The 18,803-nt window shown below is 48.3% G+C and overlaps 1 protein-coding gene across 1 annotated transcript in view; it reads left to right on the forward strand.

The window, feature by feature from the left end:
* LOC144723330 (FH1/FH2 domain-containing protein 3-like) overlaps window positions 1-18,803 on the forward strand; it is a 179,033-nt gene that overhangs the window by 138,551 nt on the left and 21,679 nt on the right. The window contains exons 12-22 of the mRNA XM_078602034.1: window positions 243-407; window positions 1,054-1,191; window positions 4,519-5,093; window positions 6,906-7,043; window positions 9,652-9,798; window positions 11,232-11,510; window positions 12,130-12,602; window positions 14,569-14,727; window positions 15,505-15,687; window positions 17,052-17,171; window positions 18,050-18,211. Of these exons, the coding sequence (XP_078458160.1) occupies window positions 243-407; window positions 1,054-1,191; window positions 4,519-5,093; window positions 6,906-7,043; window positions 9,652-9,798; window positions 11,232-11,510; window positions 12,130-12,602; window positions 14,569-14,727; window positions 15,505-15,687; window positions 17,052-17,171; window positions 18,050-18,211 (2,539 nt within the window). The remainder of the gene's footprint in view (window positions 1-242; window positions 408-1,053; window positions 1,192-4,518; window positions 5,094-6,905; window positions 7,044-9,651; window positions 9,799-11,231; window positions 11,511-12,129; window positions 12,603-14,568; window positions 14,728-15,504; window positions 15,688-17,051; window positions 17,172-18,049; window positions 18,212-18,803) is intronic.

Genomic DNA, 18,803 nt, shown 5'->3' on the forward strand with positions numbered 1-18,803 from the left:
ATTAAGAACCATATATGATTTTGTTGGGATTTCAGATTGCTTTAAGATCTCCAGGCACTTTTCTTTAAAGGTCGTCACCGCGTGTGGTTTTTACAGCCTGCCATTGTGTGTGTGTGTTTTCAACAAGAATGTCCTGACTTGGGTGGTCACCCGTTTCAGAACTCCGTGAACAACAAGTGGCTCTGTGATCACTCTGTTTTGTCTTGCGTGCGGGCACACTTGCACTGCGCTTGTGCCAACAGGTATTCCGCGGGGGTCAACTACAACGGCAACGTCTACGGCACGCCGAGCGCTCGCTCTTACGGGAGCCCTTCTTCCCCGGCCAGCCAGGCAGCCGGCAGCCCATACAGCCAGAATCACAGCAGTGAGGCGGCAGACGGCAAGAATAGCAACAAAGCCATGGACAGGTAAACTCATTACATGCGGATTTCGTCTCTGTCACACTAGGAACAATAATATTGATAGGAAAACGAAGATAAGTAATACCTTCACAGCCAGTGTTTATTTAAGAACCGTGGCTCTCTGCAAGTCATGTGAGACCATGTTTATGATTCTTAGGGTTCATTTGTAAATGCCAAAGGCTCCAATAGCCAAACTAAAGCGTCCAGTTAAAGACACTTAAGAGTGGGAGAATCATCCTCTATCTGTGCTTTGGAAAGGAGCAGTGATGCATTTTAAAAAAGAGCAGCCGCCCCAACATTCTGCCTCCTGAAGGCAGCAAACCCCCCTTCAAGCCACAGCCAGTGTGACTCATCTGACTACGCTGGTGACATCAGCAATCCCCATCCTTCACCTCCCGTCCAGCGGCACACGGGGAACACAGAAGGCGAGAAATTCCACCCCCCCTCCCCCCGACTATTTTCGTGTTGTCCGATTAGTTGCCATCAAACCGGCAATCGCTCAGAGCGATTGGATCACTCAAATAAGCAGACGATCCCAGCTGTAAACACAACCTCTCCAAATGAAGAGTTACAGGCCGTGCGGGTGACAGCGGCGAGCGGCACCGCGGAACGAACGCGCGGTCGGTCTAAGGGCGCCATGAATTCCCAACAGTGCCAGGACTGCAGCTGGGCTGCTCTCGTCCTCGTACAAGCAGCACCAGGAGTCCCTGGCGGCCGAACGCGAGCGACGGCGGCGCGAGAGGGATGAGCGGCTGCAGCGCATCGAGCGCGAGGAGCGCAACAAGTACAAGTGAGTGGAGCGGCGGGCGAGCGCCCCGCTCACGGATAGTCCGTGAGCCCGGGCCAGATCATTCCCAATGTAACAAAAAATACACCTCAATGTGACACCCCGATACAAGGTGCCGATCACCAAACGAAATGGGGTGGGGGCGGAGGGTTAACAGAAATTCCACAAACAGCAGCACGATGTCGACGCGACGGCGCCCGGTCAAGGTGGGAAACTGGGCTCACTGCTCCACCCAGCTGGGGACAAGGTGGTGGAGACATGGAGGTTTATATTGGGAGGGGGAAAAGGTAAGGGGTAGACTCTAAAACTATTGTAAACTAAACTAAACTTTCTAGATTTGAAGATTTTGTGACTGCAAGGATTCATACTCGTAGTTTTTTCGGTAAAGTCACGTAGGTAAAAAATGAAATTAAAATTAATCACTTGATACAGCAAATCTGGCTGTGACGGTCCCACCTGATGACGGAGACTTGTGTTGCCTCCGAAACGTCGTGCTTTTTATTATTTTATTTTTATTAATTTTTATTTCATTTTTTACCTACGTGACTTTACCGAAAAAACTAAGAGTATGAACTAAACTTTGTTTAAAATATTACCAGGTAAGGCCCACTGAGCTACGTAGCTCTTTTTTAAGAAGCGATCTGGCCACAAACGCCAGCTCGATGAAGTGGCTTATCATGTGGAAATGTGCAGCAGCCAAATACTCGAAACACATAATTCTAAATGCGGAGGGGACAATCCGGAGGACCCAGAGAAAAATCCACGCTACCACAGGGAGAACATGCAAACTCCAAATATACAGCAGGTGTCAGGGTCGAGATCGAATCCACGACCTCCTGCATACCAGGCGAGGCAGTTAACATCTTGCCAGCGTGAGAGCTGCACCTTTGATCTGGCCAGTGCGGAAGAGTAGGCCAAAATAGCCTCTAGTGGAGACTCTTCCTCCTGCAAAGGCATGAGCAAGTAATTGCAGGGATGCACATTTATCTTTTTGAAATGCAGAGCCTGCATAGCAACATTGGATACGTATTTGGTTGTTAGTTGTTCTCTTCGCATGCTACAGACCGCCTGTGTAGGGAAATGCTTTCGGATTCTGAAGGAGTAAAATGACGCAGGATTTGCAGGATTCATTTTCCATCATTACATTTCACCGCAATGCCTTTTGGTGCTTCCGCAGTATCGCTTTCCTGTGCAACGTTACACTTTCATCCGCTTAACATCTGCTCGTGTTTCGATTTAAAGCTTTCGTGACTGCAGGGATTCATCTTCTTGGTTCTTTCGGTAAAGTCACGTAGAATGGAAATAATAAAATAATGAAAATAGAACATATATTATTTTACTATGTTTTATTTTTATTCTTTTATTATTTCCATTCTACGTGACTTTACCGAAAGAACCAAGAAGATCTGCTCGTGTCTTCATTTTTTCCCCCTTTCCAATTTTATCCCCCTTTCCAATATTTTTACATCTTTTATTTTTTTAAATGTCACGTCGATAAGCAACGGGTTTATCTTCCGTGACCCTTTAAAGCTGTCTGCATCTTTGCTCTCCTGCCTATAGTAGTCGCGAGTACATGGAGGAGAGGGAGAGGCTGAGGAGAGAGAAAGAAGAGAGGTATTGGTGTGCCTGCATGTGCTTCCCGCAGTGTTTTCTCAAAACGCTCATTTGCCTGCGTGTAAATAATATTTGACGTAAAGGAGGAAACCGCAATTAAGCACACAAAGTCATTATCTCCGGTCTAAAACGAGCGGTCTTCAGTCCTCATTTCTCTTGGAACGTCTCGGGTAAGTGGTGGAAATGTTACATTGCTGTGGCACGGACGGGTCTTTACACAGCACGTATGCTTTTCATTTCAAAGTCAGTGGTGTGTTATCCTATGGTACTTGTTTTACATTACTCTGGAAGTATGATGGGTGTGTTGACCTTGGGTGGGATTTGAACTCTGTACTCGAATAGGAGCGCGACCGCTGTACCATCTAAGCTAAACAAGTTAAAGCCAAGCTTAATTAGTCGTTAACTTTTACCCACTATCGTATAAAAAATTCCAACAGTTAGTCGTTGCTCACAAACATGAATTGTATCATTTTTATTTATTTGTTCATTCGCGTATTTATTTCGCCCAAACTGTAAATTAAAAAATGCATTATCATGCCTGCGAGCGTCGAGCACAACAAATCAGACCCATGGAATCCCTCCCCATCCCGTTGCCTCTGCCGTTTTGCAAATCCCCGGTTTAATTAAGTCTGGGGCTATGATTGCACCCTTGCGTCGCTGTTCCCAAGGCCAGCCCTGTGCTGGCATTTCCGCGCCGTCTCCGACGTCTCGTGCCACTAGGGACCCCCCCCCGCCGCCCCTCCCACCCAACAAATTGTTTCCTGTATTAGTGCAGCGTGCGCTCCCTCATGCCTCAGTCTGTAGAACGCCCATTGCAGCTCGCAGGGCAGCGCGCGGCTTTCTCACGGAGATCCACTCGTCGTGCGATGCCCTGGTTGGCGGCCAAGAATAGAGAGAGAAAAGACATTGCGTCGTTGCGTGTGTCTGTTTGTGTGCGCCTGTGTTGGTCTGCAAATGGTGAGCGCTGGTGCCGGCGGTTGGCGCACCGCGCTACGAAACCGGCGACCTGAGCTTGATTCCCGCTCGCTACCAACAAGAGCGGCGAATTTTTGAACTGGTCCTGGGCATCCTCTCGGTCGACTCAGCCTTACATTAGTAGCTGGTGTGGTGTGTAAACATCAACACTGGGGAGACAAAGGTGGCCAGGGATGGTGCTGGCCACCCACACCCTCGTGTGTCGTGCCGGCCTTAATAGGTGCTCGCTAACAGCACTTTCCCCAACAGTCTGTTGAAGACTATATGGGGAATATTTGTTTTCGTCCTCCGCTTTTTCGTCGTGCAAATGAGGCCTCTTACAGATGCAGAGGGTTAAACTAATTTATGTACAGGGCAATAACCATAGGTAGTGTTTGTTGGCTTTTCCAGAATGTTTGCAACGCATTCACCTTTCTAGAAATAATTATGTTTTAGTCACACCGTGCAAATATTTATTTTAAGGTTTGCAAACTTATCTGGCAAGCAGGCGTGTTATTAACGATGGTTTTCACGAGCGTATGAGTGCGCATGCATGAATACAAGTGTGTGTGTGCGCATTTTAAATTGGTCCTCAGCAATACCGTCTGTAAAATAATAATCTTAATGAAATAATATATCTCGAGAAAACATTAGTGAGAATAACACGTGAGGTTTGAAACTTTTAACAAAACCAAAACGTCAGCCTTCAGCCGAACAAAGAAATGGTAAATGATCGTCGACGCCTTTCCCTTCCTTTCCAAGGAACCGCTACCTGGAGAGAATTGCGGCCGAGGAGCGAGAGAAGGAGCTGCGTAACAGAACCAAAGTCAGGATGGAGCTCAACCTCACTTTGCAATCACCCTCAACCAACGCTAGCCCCGTGACCCTCGTATCACAGTCTCCAGGGACACCATCAGCCTGTCCCTCTCCGCAACCCGTCCGTTCAGCTGAGTCACCCCGCCTGGTATCGTACTCCCCATCGCCGACTCGTTCACAATCACCAGCCCTTGCACCGTCACCCACGCCATCACCTGCCCCGTCACCCGCCCCATCACCCGCCCCATCGCTCGCCCCATCACCCGCCCCATCACTCGCCCCATCACTCACCCCATCGCCGTCGCCGTCGCCTGTGACGTGTTCATCTCCCGCGCCACTAGCGTCGCCCGCGCGCTTCGCTTCACCAGCGCCGTCACCGTCAACCTCTCGGCCTGCGACGCCCGCCGGCATTCCTGCGCCACCCCCCCCTGCTCGTGTCCCGAGCACCCCCAGCTCGTCGCTGCGGCTCGCAGACGCCAGGGAGACTCCAGAGGAAGCGGCAGAGGAGACTACAGAAGAGCGTGAGTGTTTGTGTTGGACCACACGAGGGATGTTGCCCAAGGAAAGGAATTATTATTGCTTAATGGGAGGCGGTCCAAACTCCGTGAGCCGCTAGCCTGAACTTTGAGGCCCACAGACTTCGATAATAAGAAATCTCGGAATTCTGACAAGGATTTTATATATATATAAAATATTATTATCAAGTGTGGGAGATGAATGATGCTGCCTTTTAGTGTTCCAGGATAAACATGTTCCTTTGAGTTCACTTTAAACATTGCTGCAGCATCAACATCCTAGTGAAGTGTCACATTTAAGAAGGCTGGGATTAAAGCTCTCTAAGGATATGATCATAAAAAAAATTGGCTAAAAGGGTTTAATGCTTAGTAATATGACCGGCACAGCTTGCATGGGGTTGCATTCACCCTGCAGTGGATTGACAATATGAACTATTATGTTATTATTATTAATAGCTTAGATGAGTGTGTGTCTGAAACTCATTTAACTGGAGTCGATTTTTGGCAATGCTTAACACCAGTGGCAAGTTGGTATCTTGAGCATCCGCTATGTTAACTCGACCTTAAAGGAGTATCAAGTGTGATTTGTTAATGTGGAAGATTGGGGAGACAAAGACGGTCGGGTGTGCTGCTGGACACAGCACCGCCTCATGTACCAAACCAGTTTCAGTCGGTGCTCGCGAACGGCATTCGCTCTAAAACACCGCACCGTGACACTTGGGCTGTTTATATTTGCGTGTAAAATGAAGCAACCGAACAGGTCGCGTGACTTGTGGCTGCACCCAATTGCACCATGTCCACAGCTCGGTCTCTTGTCACTCAGGTATCACGGTCACCTCCGAGGGTCTTTCTCCAGTGACCACCAAAGGGCAAATCTTCCTTAGGGCTCACAAACAACACTCTTCTGAGTTTGAAGCTTTCGTGACTGCAAGGATTCATATTTTTAGGTTTTTTCGGTAAAGTCACGTAGGTAAAAAATTAAAATTAATAATACTTGATACAGCTATCGTGCTGTGACGGTTCCACCTGAAGATGGAAGCTTGTGTTGCCTCCGAAACGTCGTGATTTTTATTTTATTTTTATTTTACTTTTCTTAATTTTAATGTTTTACCTACGTGACTTTACCGGAAAAAACCTAAGAATATGAATACTCTTCTGAGTCACAACGCAGATGCCGCGTTGCCACCGGAAATAAACCCGGCTGGGTTAATGGACCAGGCAACTGGGTCTGGCCCAGGTTTCCATGACGGCCTTGCCTCGGCAACACAACTCTTGCGCTTGGCTCATCTTGCGTGGCTTTATTCAACGCGTGTCCCACTTTCACCCAGGTCAACCCCTGAGAAACAGTCGTGGCATCGCGGAGTTAGCTTTGGGGGAGAGACAGAATCAGAGTGAGGATATTTATTTATTCTGGAGGAAATCGATGAGCTATAAAGCTCTTTTTCACAGTAGGGGGCGGGTCTGAACGTTACAACAACAATACAAAAACACAATAGGGGTGGAAAGTACAAGGTAAAGAAATCACCCAAACACGTACAAATTAAACTAAACCATCCCCATCCTATCAGCCAAAGCCCACTGAGGTATTAACTTATTTTTCAGAAGCGACCTGGCCACAAGTGATAGCGCAACAACGTGGCTTATCATGCAGACATTTATAGTAGCAAAATAATCTAAATCATCTCAGGCAATGGTGCCCACATCACCACAGTTCAACTTCAAGGCCACGCTGGAACAACACAAAATAGTTTCCCAGGCCCGATGAAACTCCCTCGCCAGCGGCGGTGAACATTGCAGCGTTTGTCTCCTCTGTTGTAGCTGCGGCGGAGGAGGTGGCTCCCCTGAGCGCGAAGGAGCGGGAGAATGAGGCCGTTAACGAGAAGGAAAACTGCTCGGCCTCCAGTAGCTCGTCGGCCAGCAGCACCCTTGAACGCGATCGCGCTGAGGAGGAGCCAGGTGCGTGTTTTGCCGACCGTTGAGGCGTTTTTGTTTTTTTCACCACGCGATCGTTTATTTCCTTTCCTTCGTTGAGACTCAAAAAGAGAGAACGCTTCCTTGACCTTCAAGATAATTTTACATGAAGAGATTCCGTGAACCTTCTTCGTGAGAACTTTTCATTTCGGGGGAAGCTCGGGTAACTGGAGAAAACCCACAAATATGAGGGAAAAACACTCAAGCTTGAAACGGCGAGGTCGCAAACTTACTCGATGAACTACCTTCTGCAGGTTGAGGTACAATCTTGATTTTAAGCTTTCGTGACTGCAGGAATCCATACTCTTTGGTTCTTTCGGTAAAGTCACGTAGGTAGAAAAATAATAGATCACGACGTTTCGATCGCAACACAAGCAATCGTCATCAGGTGAGACAACTACACAGCCAACCGTGAATGTGTGGATTAAAATTACCACAGCTGATCGCAATTGTCCTTTGCTGTGGCAAAATGTAACTTGTAGTTGAAAGCAATCTCTCTTGGCCGTGATGCTACGTGGTGAAACCTGGTACACGGATATTTTCATTTAAATCTTAGCGTGGGCCAGCAGCACCATCTACAATTCCAGGAATAATGCTTGGACCACGTCTGGAATAGCGCTCATGTCCCATACATCTCGGCATTAACTCAAAGGAGGTTTGTTGAAAGAACTGCTACAAGGGGCTGTATTTCTCTCCGAGGAAAGTTCTATCAAACAAGCAACCCAACCACCTTTTCATCTGCTCTACCCCCCCCCCCCCCGATTTTCGTGTGCATCCACACCTGGGGAAGGCTGGCCATTGGATTTATGTCGGGATTCCCAAGAGAGCGTCGAGACAGAAGCGGGGGGGGGGGAGAATAACGGCCGCCGCTCCATGACGAACGTTTCTTCAGATTCCAGTTTTTTGCGCTCACACACACACACAGACACACACACACACACGCACACAGACACACACACACACGCACACACACGCACAGACACACACACAGACACACACACACAGACACACACAGACACACACACACGCACACACACACGCACACACACACACACATACACACACACACGCACACACACACAGACACACACACACAGACACACACAGACACACACACACGCACACACACACGCACACACACAGACACACACGCACACAGACACACACACGCAGACACACACACACAGACACACACAGACACACACAGACACACACACACGCACGCACACACACACACAGAAAAAAACAACCCCACATGTGGCTCACGTGGCACGTGACTGATGGAAGCGGCCCCTTCCACTTTAAACACATCACATCAGATCAATCGCGTTTATGCTACGCCCCACACCAACGCAACAGGGACGAGTGGCTTATGTGTGGGGGTGGGGGGGGAGGGAGGGTCGTGCATTCAGCAGCATCAGAATTATTACAAAACGGCAGAAATATCTGCTAAGGTGGGATATTTAAAGATTGTCGTAGGTTAATTGGAATTTGACAACGAAAAAAAAATCCAGACGACGATGGTCAAGGATATTGACGGAGTGGCAGTCTAGGAATGGAATGCATTTTGAGGTGACCTCCACCGAGGAGACGGAGCGATGGAATCAGTCGACGTTGCAGGTGCTGGGTACATCGCAGAAGTTGGCGGTGGCTTGGGGGATGCCTTCATCCAGCAGTGGATTGGGCATTGCTGCTGACGATTATGGTTCTAGCACATCTACAGTACATCATTGCTATGCCCAGTGTGTGCTGTACAGTGCTTTGTGAACCTTTATGAGATGCGCTTAATGAATAGAAACAATGTTAAAATTATATGATGACCTTTTATTTAAATGATTTCCGGGAGACATTAATAGTCACATTAAAATTAATATTTTCATTCATTAAAATGTATTTTTCTTTATACCCACAATGCTTGTCAGAATCAGTAATTTACAATTAATGCACATTATTTAACATGATCACTTTTAGGCTCATGAAATAAAATGGGATGGAACAAATGAACCAGATGATATAAACATTTGGTGATGTTTCATTGGGTTTGGTGCACAAGGACAACAACAACAGCAGAACTCTCACCTGAAGCCGTCGAATGGATTACTAACCTCGAGATCAAGCATTAACTGCTTCCCCAGCCATACTTAAGAAGAAGAAGATAACACTTTGGCCTTAAAAGGAAAAACATATAGACAATGTTTTGTTTTTACCAATGGCCCTTCTTCCTAACACATACAGAGATAGGCCAGAGAGGTTCACCTCCTCTTTACTGCAGTGTCATTAGCGCACGTGTTGAGTTTCTAGATGATACGAACATTACAGTAGAAAGAAGACGTAATAATCCAGCCTTGAATTCAACATTTGCCCTGAACATGGCAATTCGTTAAGTATCAGGGGGAATGAATCGTTTCATGCCTCGTCTTTAATGCACAGGGCTACAGCAGATGGTATACGCATTCTCGGATTGCGCCCTGCGAAAATGTATGTGGTCGGATGCTAACAGCAGAATACGTGGAAGCGGGTTCGTTAGCTGGACATGCCCGACGCTCTGGGGTTTTCGCACTCACTCAAGCCCTGTCTGCTTCCTGCCTTCCAGAGAAGAGACCGCAGGAGAAAGCCATTGAGGAGGAGAGCGGCGAGGCGACCGATCAGATGCCCGTGCAGAGCCTGACCAATGGCACCAATTCCGAACCTGTTGGACTCGGAGAGAAGACGGAAGATACGAGCAAGAATGAGCCAGATGGTGAGCTATGATTTCATGTTTCACGATTTATTGTGCACTTGGCAATGGCTCTTGTTGCAGGGTATTATCGGCAAGAGATATAATAGAACGATTTGTAACGCTATCTCGTTCTGGGTTGAATGTTGCTTATCCATCTTGGGTGAGGTGTTATATCTTCTGGCTTTAGCCACTCGCTTTCTATCTCAATTATATTACGTTAATAACAATACGGTTTGTAGCGTGCACAATATTTAATAGACATAAATGACCATGACTGAGACACAGAGCCAAGCTGATTTAAATTTTCCACCTGATAAGCCACTTTGTTGAGCTATCATTTGTGGCCAGGTGCCTTCTGAAAAATAATTGATGAGCTCAGTCGGCTTTACCTGGTAAAATAAATCAATGTTTAGTTTTATTTGCATATTTTTTAAGTGATTTGTTTACCTTTCCAATACTTTGCACTCCGATCGAATTTTTTAATTTTTTGTTGTTGGAACATTCTGACCCATTCCCCGACTGGAAATCTGTGGAAAAGAGCTTTTTAGCTCATCGGATTTCTCCTCGAGTATAAATACATTTTCTGATTCTGATTCACTCAAAGACCAGGCAAATGAGGTGGTGGGGCCTCTACGCGTCCCTTCAAGTCGAGTTAGATCGACCACTGCTGCCAATTTGGAGCGGCACAACGATGGCGTTCCATACGGCGGGGTTGTCACGGAGAAACGACGACCCGGCAGTAATGGCCCTCGTCCTCTGTGTGGGGAGGATGTCGCTGCTGCTGGTGTTCAGAATCTGAATATTTATTTACTTGGGGTTGTTCGGGGGTGCCTGTGGCGCCCCCTCACAACCATTTACGGCCTTCGGCCAAGAAAGTCACGAAAAAATTGCACACGAACGACGCATTCACGCAAGCACCCGATGCTCCGTTTTGAAGTTTTAAAATAAAACATCTTTTAATTGTATTGTTTTATTTTACATCTGGAAGACTTCATTGAAAAGGACATTTCGTGTGAATTTTCTCTCGTCGTTAAGTAGATGGCCTTGCTGGGGGTTCAGTTCGATGCGGACTTTCACCTGTCTGGGATTGCGGGATTGAGATAAGGCGACATAGAGCTGGCCGTGCGAGAAGACCGCCATCTGCAGATCTATTTCAACGTAATCGAACGTCTGTCCCTGCGCCTCCGTCGTCCATGCAGGGGGCGCGTAGGTTTGCAGCGCCCCCTGCATGAAAACGATGGAAAGTGCAGCGTTCATCACAGATAGATAAAGTTGTGCGCTTATATAAGAGTATACTGGAGGAATCCGATGGGCTATGAAGCGCTGTTCTCGCAAGCGTCGAGTGTTGCTGATCGGCTCGGGCTCTCGGCCGGCCTACGCAGTAAAATCCGGGAATACACTTCAGAGAATGATGATGCTGTATTGTCTCCTTGCTCCACCTCGTCAATGTCCAGGCCTGGCGGAGGGCATTCTGGCTCGGGTGTCATCGCCTACGATCCCCGAGGGAGGCGCTCGCCGGGAAATCGCTCCGGCACGTGACGCGACCGCCGTATCTCCCGACAAGCCGAGCGGTCCGCGGACATTTGCGGAGCGCTTCAGCCGTGTCGCCTCTTCCGAGCAGGACGAGGAGGGCGAGAAGGAGATGCCCCCCGTTCCTCCGCCGCCCCCCCGCAAGGAATCGGATCAGCTGTGGGAGCAGATGCTGGCCAAGACGCACGAGCTTCGCATCAAAGGTTCGGCCCAGAGATTATAAACGGAGGGGGTCTTGGTTCTCGTTTTCTCGCTTCCGCAGCTATGGGGATGAAGCTGTGGGTGGCTTCTGATGAATTCACTAAAGTCTTCGAACTTATGAGGGATTACCCAAAAGCGGGTAATGTTATTTGTCGATCCATTACTGGATGAGGACGTATGTATGTAGAACTTCTCTCGCACCGTACGTAGCCAACTGTGCTAATCGGAGGTGCGGGGGAAGGACAAGAAGCTAAATCCTTAAAGCAGTTTTAAAGATATTAGCTTTCAGTCTAGATTTAAAAGTACATAGCTCCGGTGGCTTCCTAATATTGGAAAGAACAGTGTTCTTGACGGCCGCAGAAGTGCATCCGAAAGCGCGCGATGCAGTGACTGTCTTTATTTGATGGCTTGCCAAAAGCCACTGTGCGGATGATCGGAGTTTGGGTGATGGGTTTATGATCCTTGACGAGATCTGCAAGCTATTGTGGTTCAAAAACCTTCCACTGCCATATTGAATGATTGCCCGGATGGGCAACATTTTGAAAATGAGACACATGCTATTATTGGGTGTTGTTCAGGAGCAAAAGCATTGGTCAACCAACCCCATGCATCTCTCGGCAGACATGGACTTCACGGACCTGAACGAGGAGGATGACGTGGACATGCTGGACTTTGACAACTTGCTGTTACGCTCGGGCGACTCCGTGTCGCTCCCACCACCGCCGCCCATCTTCCCGTCCATGGCCTCTGTGCTCTTCTCGCCGCCGCCACCTCCGGGCTGCCCTCCTACAATGCCACCATCGTCGGCGTTGACGGGCCTCATCCTCCCTCCGCCCCCTCTGTTCGCCTCGCCGGCCCACCAGGCTCGCGAGGGCACTCCCGGGGGGCCCGGCTCGCCGGCTCTCGCCCACTCCCTCAAGAAGAAGAAGACCGTGAGGCTCTTCTGGAGCGAGGTGCGGCACACGGAGTGGCAGCACCGCAACCACCGCTACGGCAAGAGCTCGCTGTGGGCCTCGCTCGACCCCGTGGAGGTCGACACCAACAAGCTGGAGATCCTCTTCGAGTCCAAGTCGAAGGAGCTGCCCGTCACGAAAGTGAGGGTTTCTCGGTGGCGTCGTCGCGATCGTCGTCGTGTTGAGCAGTTCCTGGTGCAACGTTCTCAATTCACAACTGGAAGGTCGCCAGTTCAGATCCTGATCATAAATCAGCTCGGTGTACGATTCATTGATGAGATGAGCAGAGCTTTGTCGGTAACTTTACAGTAATCGTCATGTGTAATGATCATTTTTACAATAATTATAATGTTTATTTCTAACCGCTTTTTGCGTTTAGTTTGTTGTCTTTCCCCTGCACCTCCGATTAGCGTGGTTGGGTACGTAAGGTGCCAAAGAAGTTTAAAGTACGTACTTGTGCGTAGACTGTCCCACTGCCTTGGGTAAACGGACTTTCCACGACTGGATTCAGGCCAACCATGAGGATATGCACTGCCCACTTTTGTAAATGAGAATACTTTGGTGTAGGCCTCATGGCGCCATATTTATGACGCGCAACAAGACAGGTGTAAATTCACTGGTGTTAAGTATAGCGATGGTTGTTAAGCTGGGCGAGTGGACTGGCAGTCTATAATGTAGACTGTAGCAATGGTTATTAAGCTGGGTGAGTGTACTGGCAGTCTATAATGTAGACTGTTGCCTGGTTCTTAAGCTTGGTGAGCGTATTGGCAGTCTATAATGTAGACTGTAGCCTGGTTATTAAACTGAGTGAGCGTACTGGCAGTCTATTATGTCAACTTATTCTTGGTTCTTTCGGAAATGTGTGTTGTCATGTACGGTGGGTGGGGGGCTGTTGTTGTTGTGCGGTTTTACCAAGTTCAGTAATTTGCGAGCAATTCTTCAAATTCGGAAACTTTGGACCGTGACGCCAGCACATGTGACCTACTATTTTTGTAATTTGTTTGTCAACGTTGCCATATTCTGAAATGCCCTGCGTCGCCCTCTTCACGTACGACTAATAACACGTGGGTCAAGTGAGGTGCAGTTGTCTGACATGTGTTATCAACTATGTTATGTCATGTTTTGTTAAGTATCCACGACAATGAGTGTAGTGACACATGACACCAGCAATTACCGGGACCGCATTGTGAGTGACATCCAATGTTGCACCTCGGTGCTCCCTTTGTCGTAAGACATTGAAATTAATCAGCGAATAAACGAGATGGAAGCATCAGTGGGCTCTAATTTATGATGTGCATTGTTTTAAGGTGACTGCGTTTTTAGTGCTGCAGAGGCATCAATCCAAAAGTCACCATATTAGTGTTTAACGCTGCCCTATGACAGTCACAGTAATCATTCACAGCTTGCCAATCAGTAGGTTGCCTATGTTGGTGTGGATACTCCGACCTCTGCCGAGGCGACTGGCCAGACGTGGAGGCGCTCTCTAGCGTACCGTCCGGAAGAGGTCGCTCCCGGTAGCAGTGGCGTGACCCAGCAATTGCAGGGCCGCACCTTTACTTTTGCGTTGTGTAAGGACATATGATTGGCAGTAGGCTAATGTGTGGGGCAGTCGGCCTCCTTGAGAGTAGAGCGAGGGCAGAGATAATGATAAATCACACCTTGAAGTGTGGAAAGAAATTAACATCTGTCCATTCACATGAAAAAAAAAGATTTCTTACACATCTGGCTACATACGGAGCAAAATAATTTCTACACACATACATTCCATCAGCTACGCGGGTTTCTTGGAGTACATAATCTCAGCAGTGTCTCGTAAGCAGTCAGTCTCGCTTGAACGAAAGCTGGTGAGCTGCCAGATGTTCATACTCCAGGACCTTCTCTGTTAGATACGGCTCATAGTTCGATGCATAATTAACTATTTTGTGTTATGTACTTTAGCATATGGCTTTATTGTGTGTACCTCCCATTAGCATGGTGAGCTGCGTACGGTGAGAAAGAAGTTCAACTTACATAAATACATGCTATGTATGTACTTCTTTATGTCGATAGTCCAAGATTTGACTTTTTAGTTTTTTTAGTTTTTACAAATCTCGCCGTGTCTTTACAGAGGAGCACGACGGATGGGAAGCGACAGGAGCTCATCGTGCTGGACTCGAAGCGGAGTAACGCCATCAACATTGGCCTCACCGTCCTTCCACCACCGCGCACAATCAAAACCGCCATCCTCAACTTTGACGAATACGCCCTCAACAAGGAGGGCATCGAAGTAAGACACGCCTCCAAACGGGCTTGTCAGATCAGAATTCCTCATCGATAGCCACACACCAGAGGTCACAACCGGGTACCTGATACCCGTACCCTACCCGATACCCGGCTATCCGTACCCAGCCGGGTACGGGTACCCGTTTGCGACCCTGGTGCGGGCGGGTACGGGTAGACCGTGAGTCACTGGTGAGTAACCGTTTGTCACTCATTTCCCAACGTCTTGTCTCTTCTCACAATTCAAGTTCCTAGAATCAACCCACCCGCACCTGCAACATGGCTTCATCCCAGAGGTCGCAATCAGGTACCCGATACCCGTACCCTACCCGTACCCGGCCGGGTACGGGTAGGGTACGGGTACGGCCGGGTACGGGTACCCGTTTGCGACCCTGGTGCGGCCGGGTACGGGTATGGGTAAGGAATCAAAACCCCATTGGAACCTCATTTGCCAGTAAAAAATATGATAATTGTTTTTTTACCCTTCTATCTGGCATCAACTGGTCCAACCCATGTGAGACTAGGCTCTAAGGAAAGCTCTCTCGGGTGTGGACCAATCAACTTCAAGGACAGTGCATACATTATCAGACTGCAGGTATTGTGGTCTATGCAAACATGACTCCTTGTAAAAAAGGTGTCAGTTTTGTTGCCAGACAGAAGGGTAAAAAAAAAATTATCGAATCAAAACCCGTTTGCGACCTCTGCCGCACACTCATTTACCCTGTCGGCGAAATCCCTTGCCTGCGATGGTGCTCACGGTGTTGCTGATGGTGGCCCGTTGCAGAAACTGCTCACCATGATCCCCACGGAGGAGGAGAAGCAGAAGATCACGGAGGCGCAGCTCGTGAACCCCGACGTGCCCCTCGGCTCTGCGGAGCAGTTCCTGCTCACGCTGTCGTCCATCAGCGAGCTCTCCGCTCGCCTCCAGCTCTGGGCCTTCAAGCTCGACTACGAGACGATGGAGAAGGTTTGTGGGAACCCGCTCGGGTTAGGCGTGTGCAGAGTAATAAATCAGGCGCCAATGTGGCGAGATGTTAACTGCCTCGCCCGGTATACAGGAGGTTGTGGTTTAGATCCTGACCCCGACGCCTGTATATTTGGAGTTTGCATGTTCTCCCCGTGGTCATGTGGATTTCTCTTTGGGTCCTCTGGTTTTTCCCTCCACGTTTATAACCATGCATTGAGAGTATTCGGCTGCTATGCATTTCCACATGATTAGCCACCACGCATGATTAGCCACTTTGTTGAGATATCATTTGCGACCAGGTCGCTTCTGAAAAGAGCTATACTTGGTCAAATAAAAATAATTTCGTTTATAGGTGTTTTAGATGTTCGTACACCAAATATATACCTATTGCAAGGCATCAAGTCTGCATTAGCCACATACTTGTGGCAACACAAACAAACATGCTCTGGTTATAATATATGCATTGCCCTTGAAACTGATTGGTCTACACCACAGACAGCCTTCTGTATGGCCTTGTCTCACCAGTGTTAGACCATAGAACGCCAAAAGGTGAACAGAGTGGTTAATGCTGACTTGATGCCTTGCGAACGGTATCTGTTTGGTAATTTAACATCTTAACACCTGTTTTATTTCCAGGAAGGGTAAAGTCTGTTCTTATTTCTTCATGATTTTGATACGTAGATATGCGTATAGAGTAACCAGCGGAGTGGCTCAATGGAAATGCGAGTGGCTCACATTCGGAAGGTTGCTCCTTAAAATCCTGGTTGGAGGTTGACTCAGCCCATCATCCCTTCAGGGTTTTAAATTGAGTACCACTTTGGTGCGAAAATCAACAGCAGTAGTTAGATGGAGAAGCTTACCCCCATCAGCCACCGAAGCAAATGAGTGCCATGCAATTGCTTACTGAAGTATGGAGACACTTTAACATGAATATAAAATAACTTAACGAATTTGCTAATTTAAAGAGGAGCGTGTCAAACGGCTGTTTATTTGCAGTTATTCATTAATGATGAGCACTTCCTGTGTCATCGTGCCACTGGTAGGTAAATGCAGAATTGTATACACAGTCCTGCAAATTAAAAACCCACTCCAGTTTAGAGATTCGTTGATAAAGAAAGATAATAATACACCGCGGCGTATCAAAGTGTCGACAGTCAACTCAGTTTTCTATCTCTCCGAATACAGGAGGGCGTGTTCCAAACAGCGCGGCTGGGTGCCGCACGTAAAGCAGTCCTTTCACTTTGAGACACCAGTGAAGCCCCACACCTCCGATTAGCTACGTACGGTGCGAAAGGAGTCCCACGTACATACGTACAAGTTCAAGCCCTGATCTGCGTACCCCACGTGTCTTGTGCCTTCCATAGGAAGTGGCTGAGCCCCTTCAGGACATCAAGGAGGGGATGGACCAGGTGGAGAAGAATCGCACCCTGAGATGCATCCTCACCACCCTGTTGGCTGTGGGGAACTTCCTCAACGGCACAAACGTGAGTGGGACCGTAAGCCTCTCCATTCCCAGTTGCCTGGGCCTAGAGCCGGGGCTCTCCGACTATTTAAGTGATCGACGGTTCCCCCAATTGTCGGCGCCAATTGTTCGACCAATCGGATAACATGACCATCGTTGGGAAAACGTCTCGCCCCCTCTCTCCCCATGGGTTGGTGACGGGTGGCGCTTGGTGACGCCATCGGCATCGTCGGCCACGCCATGGCACCTGTAACTTCTAAGGGGTGGGGGGGCAGGATGTCAGGGTGGCCGCCATTTTATAAGTGGCTCAGTTGTTCAGCACAAAATAAGTATTCGATTACAATGTTTTTATCAATTAATCGACTCAGTTGACTAATGATCCCAGCTCTACTTGCGACTCTGAACGCCTTTGCGCTCCGGCGGCACACACCATTATCTTGCATCGGACTGCTTTAGCCACCTGGTATTTCCTAATATTTACGTTCATGTGAAACTGACATTGATTGAGATCGTTAAAAGTCAAATAGTGTAGCTGCTAACATCCGTAATGAGACAGTTGTAATCTCAGTTGGTGGTCCTGAGCCGTTGGTAGACATTCCACGTTTCCATGGCAGAGGCCAGTCTAGGGAATGGGACAGCCACTTGTGACATCCCACAGAGCGTTACTCTGGGTGATGAGCTGAATGCCAACTGGGAATTAAACTCATAACCTAATTATGCGGAAGTGAGTGCCACCTTGCCAGATCAATCGACATCTCTCTTGAGTATAGCTCGGGTTGAGCAACCAACGGAAATTCAATTCAGATGGAAGCTGAAAACACTGGGTGCAATATCGTCCCCAGTGGCGCATGCACTTTGTTATGCGCTGAGACCCCTCTCCTGCCGGTCACAACCGTGCAGGCTAAAGGCTTTGAGCTGTACTACTTGGAGAAGGTGCCGGAGGTGAAAGACACGGTGCACAAGCAGTCTCTGCTACACCACGTGTGCAACATGGTCGTGGAGAAGTTCCCGGACACGACGGACCTGTACTCGGAGATCGGCGCCATCACACGCTCCGCCAAGGTGACAGTAGCAGTAGCAGCAGCAGCGGCGATGCTTCACTCCGCGTGCCATGTGATATCCAGGGGTGGTGATGGGTAATTGCGGGCCCTCGGCAGACATTATCGCAGGAAAAACCTCGCCCAGTGCGGTTTTATCGAACGCGCGTTTCGGCTGCTGCGATTCTCATCTCCACGTGGAAAGTAGTGCCGTGAAAGAGCTGCATCCGTTGGAAGGTGATGAGTGAATCGACTGTGTGCAAATATGTACAATCTCTTACTTTGCTTAAACCGTCTAACTTGCTGCACAGGGCATTTTTTTTTACTTTAAATGCGGAGTCAATTGAGTGCTTGACCACGGGATTTTAGCAGCGCGATTGGCTCGGTAACCCTATGACATGAGCTCCTTTAGCCACGTTCAGCCTTCTGTTATATATGTAAAAAAAAACACTTTTAGAAATATCTCAGCTGCATGAGTTTCAGTTGCAGCAAAACTGTCCTGACAACGCTTGGCCCCTTTTGTTTACATAAATAAAGAATCTGATCGAGCTGGGTATAACATTCAACCGTGTCCGGATGATGGTGTCTCCGAAATGGGAAACCAGCAAACACAGCCG

Source organism: Lampetra planeri, chromosome 17 (genome assembly GCF_965212315.1).
Source record: "Lampetra planeri chromosome 17, kcLamPlan1.2.h2, whole genome shotgun sequence".
Classification (NCBI taxonomy): domain Eukaryota; kingdom Metazoa; phylum Chordata; class Hyperoartia; order Petromyzontiformes; family Petromyzontidae; genus Lampetra; species Lampetra planeri.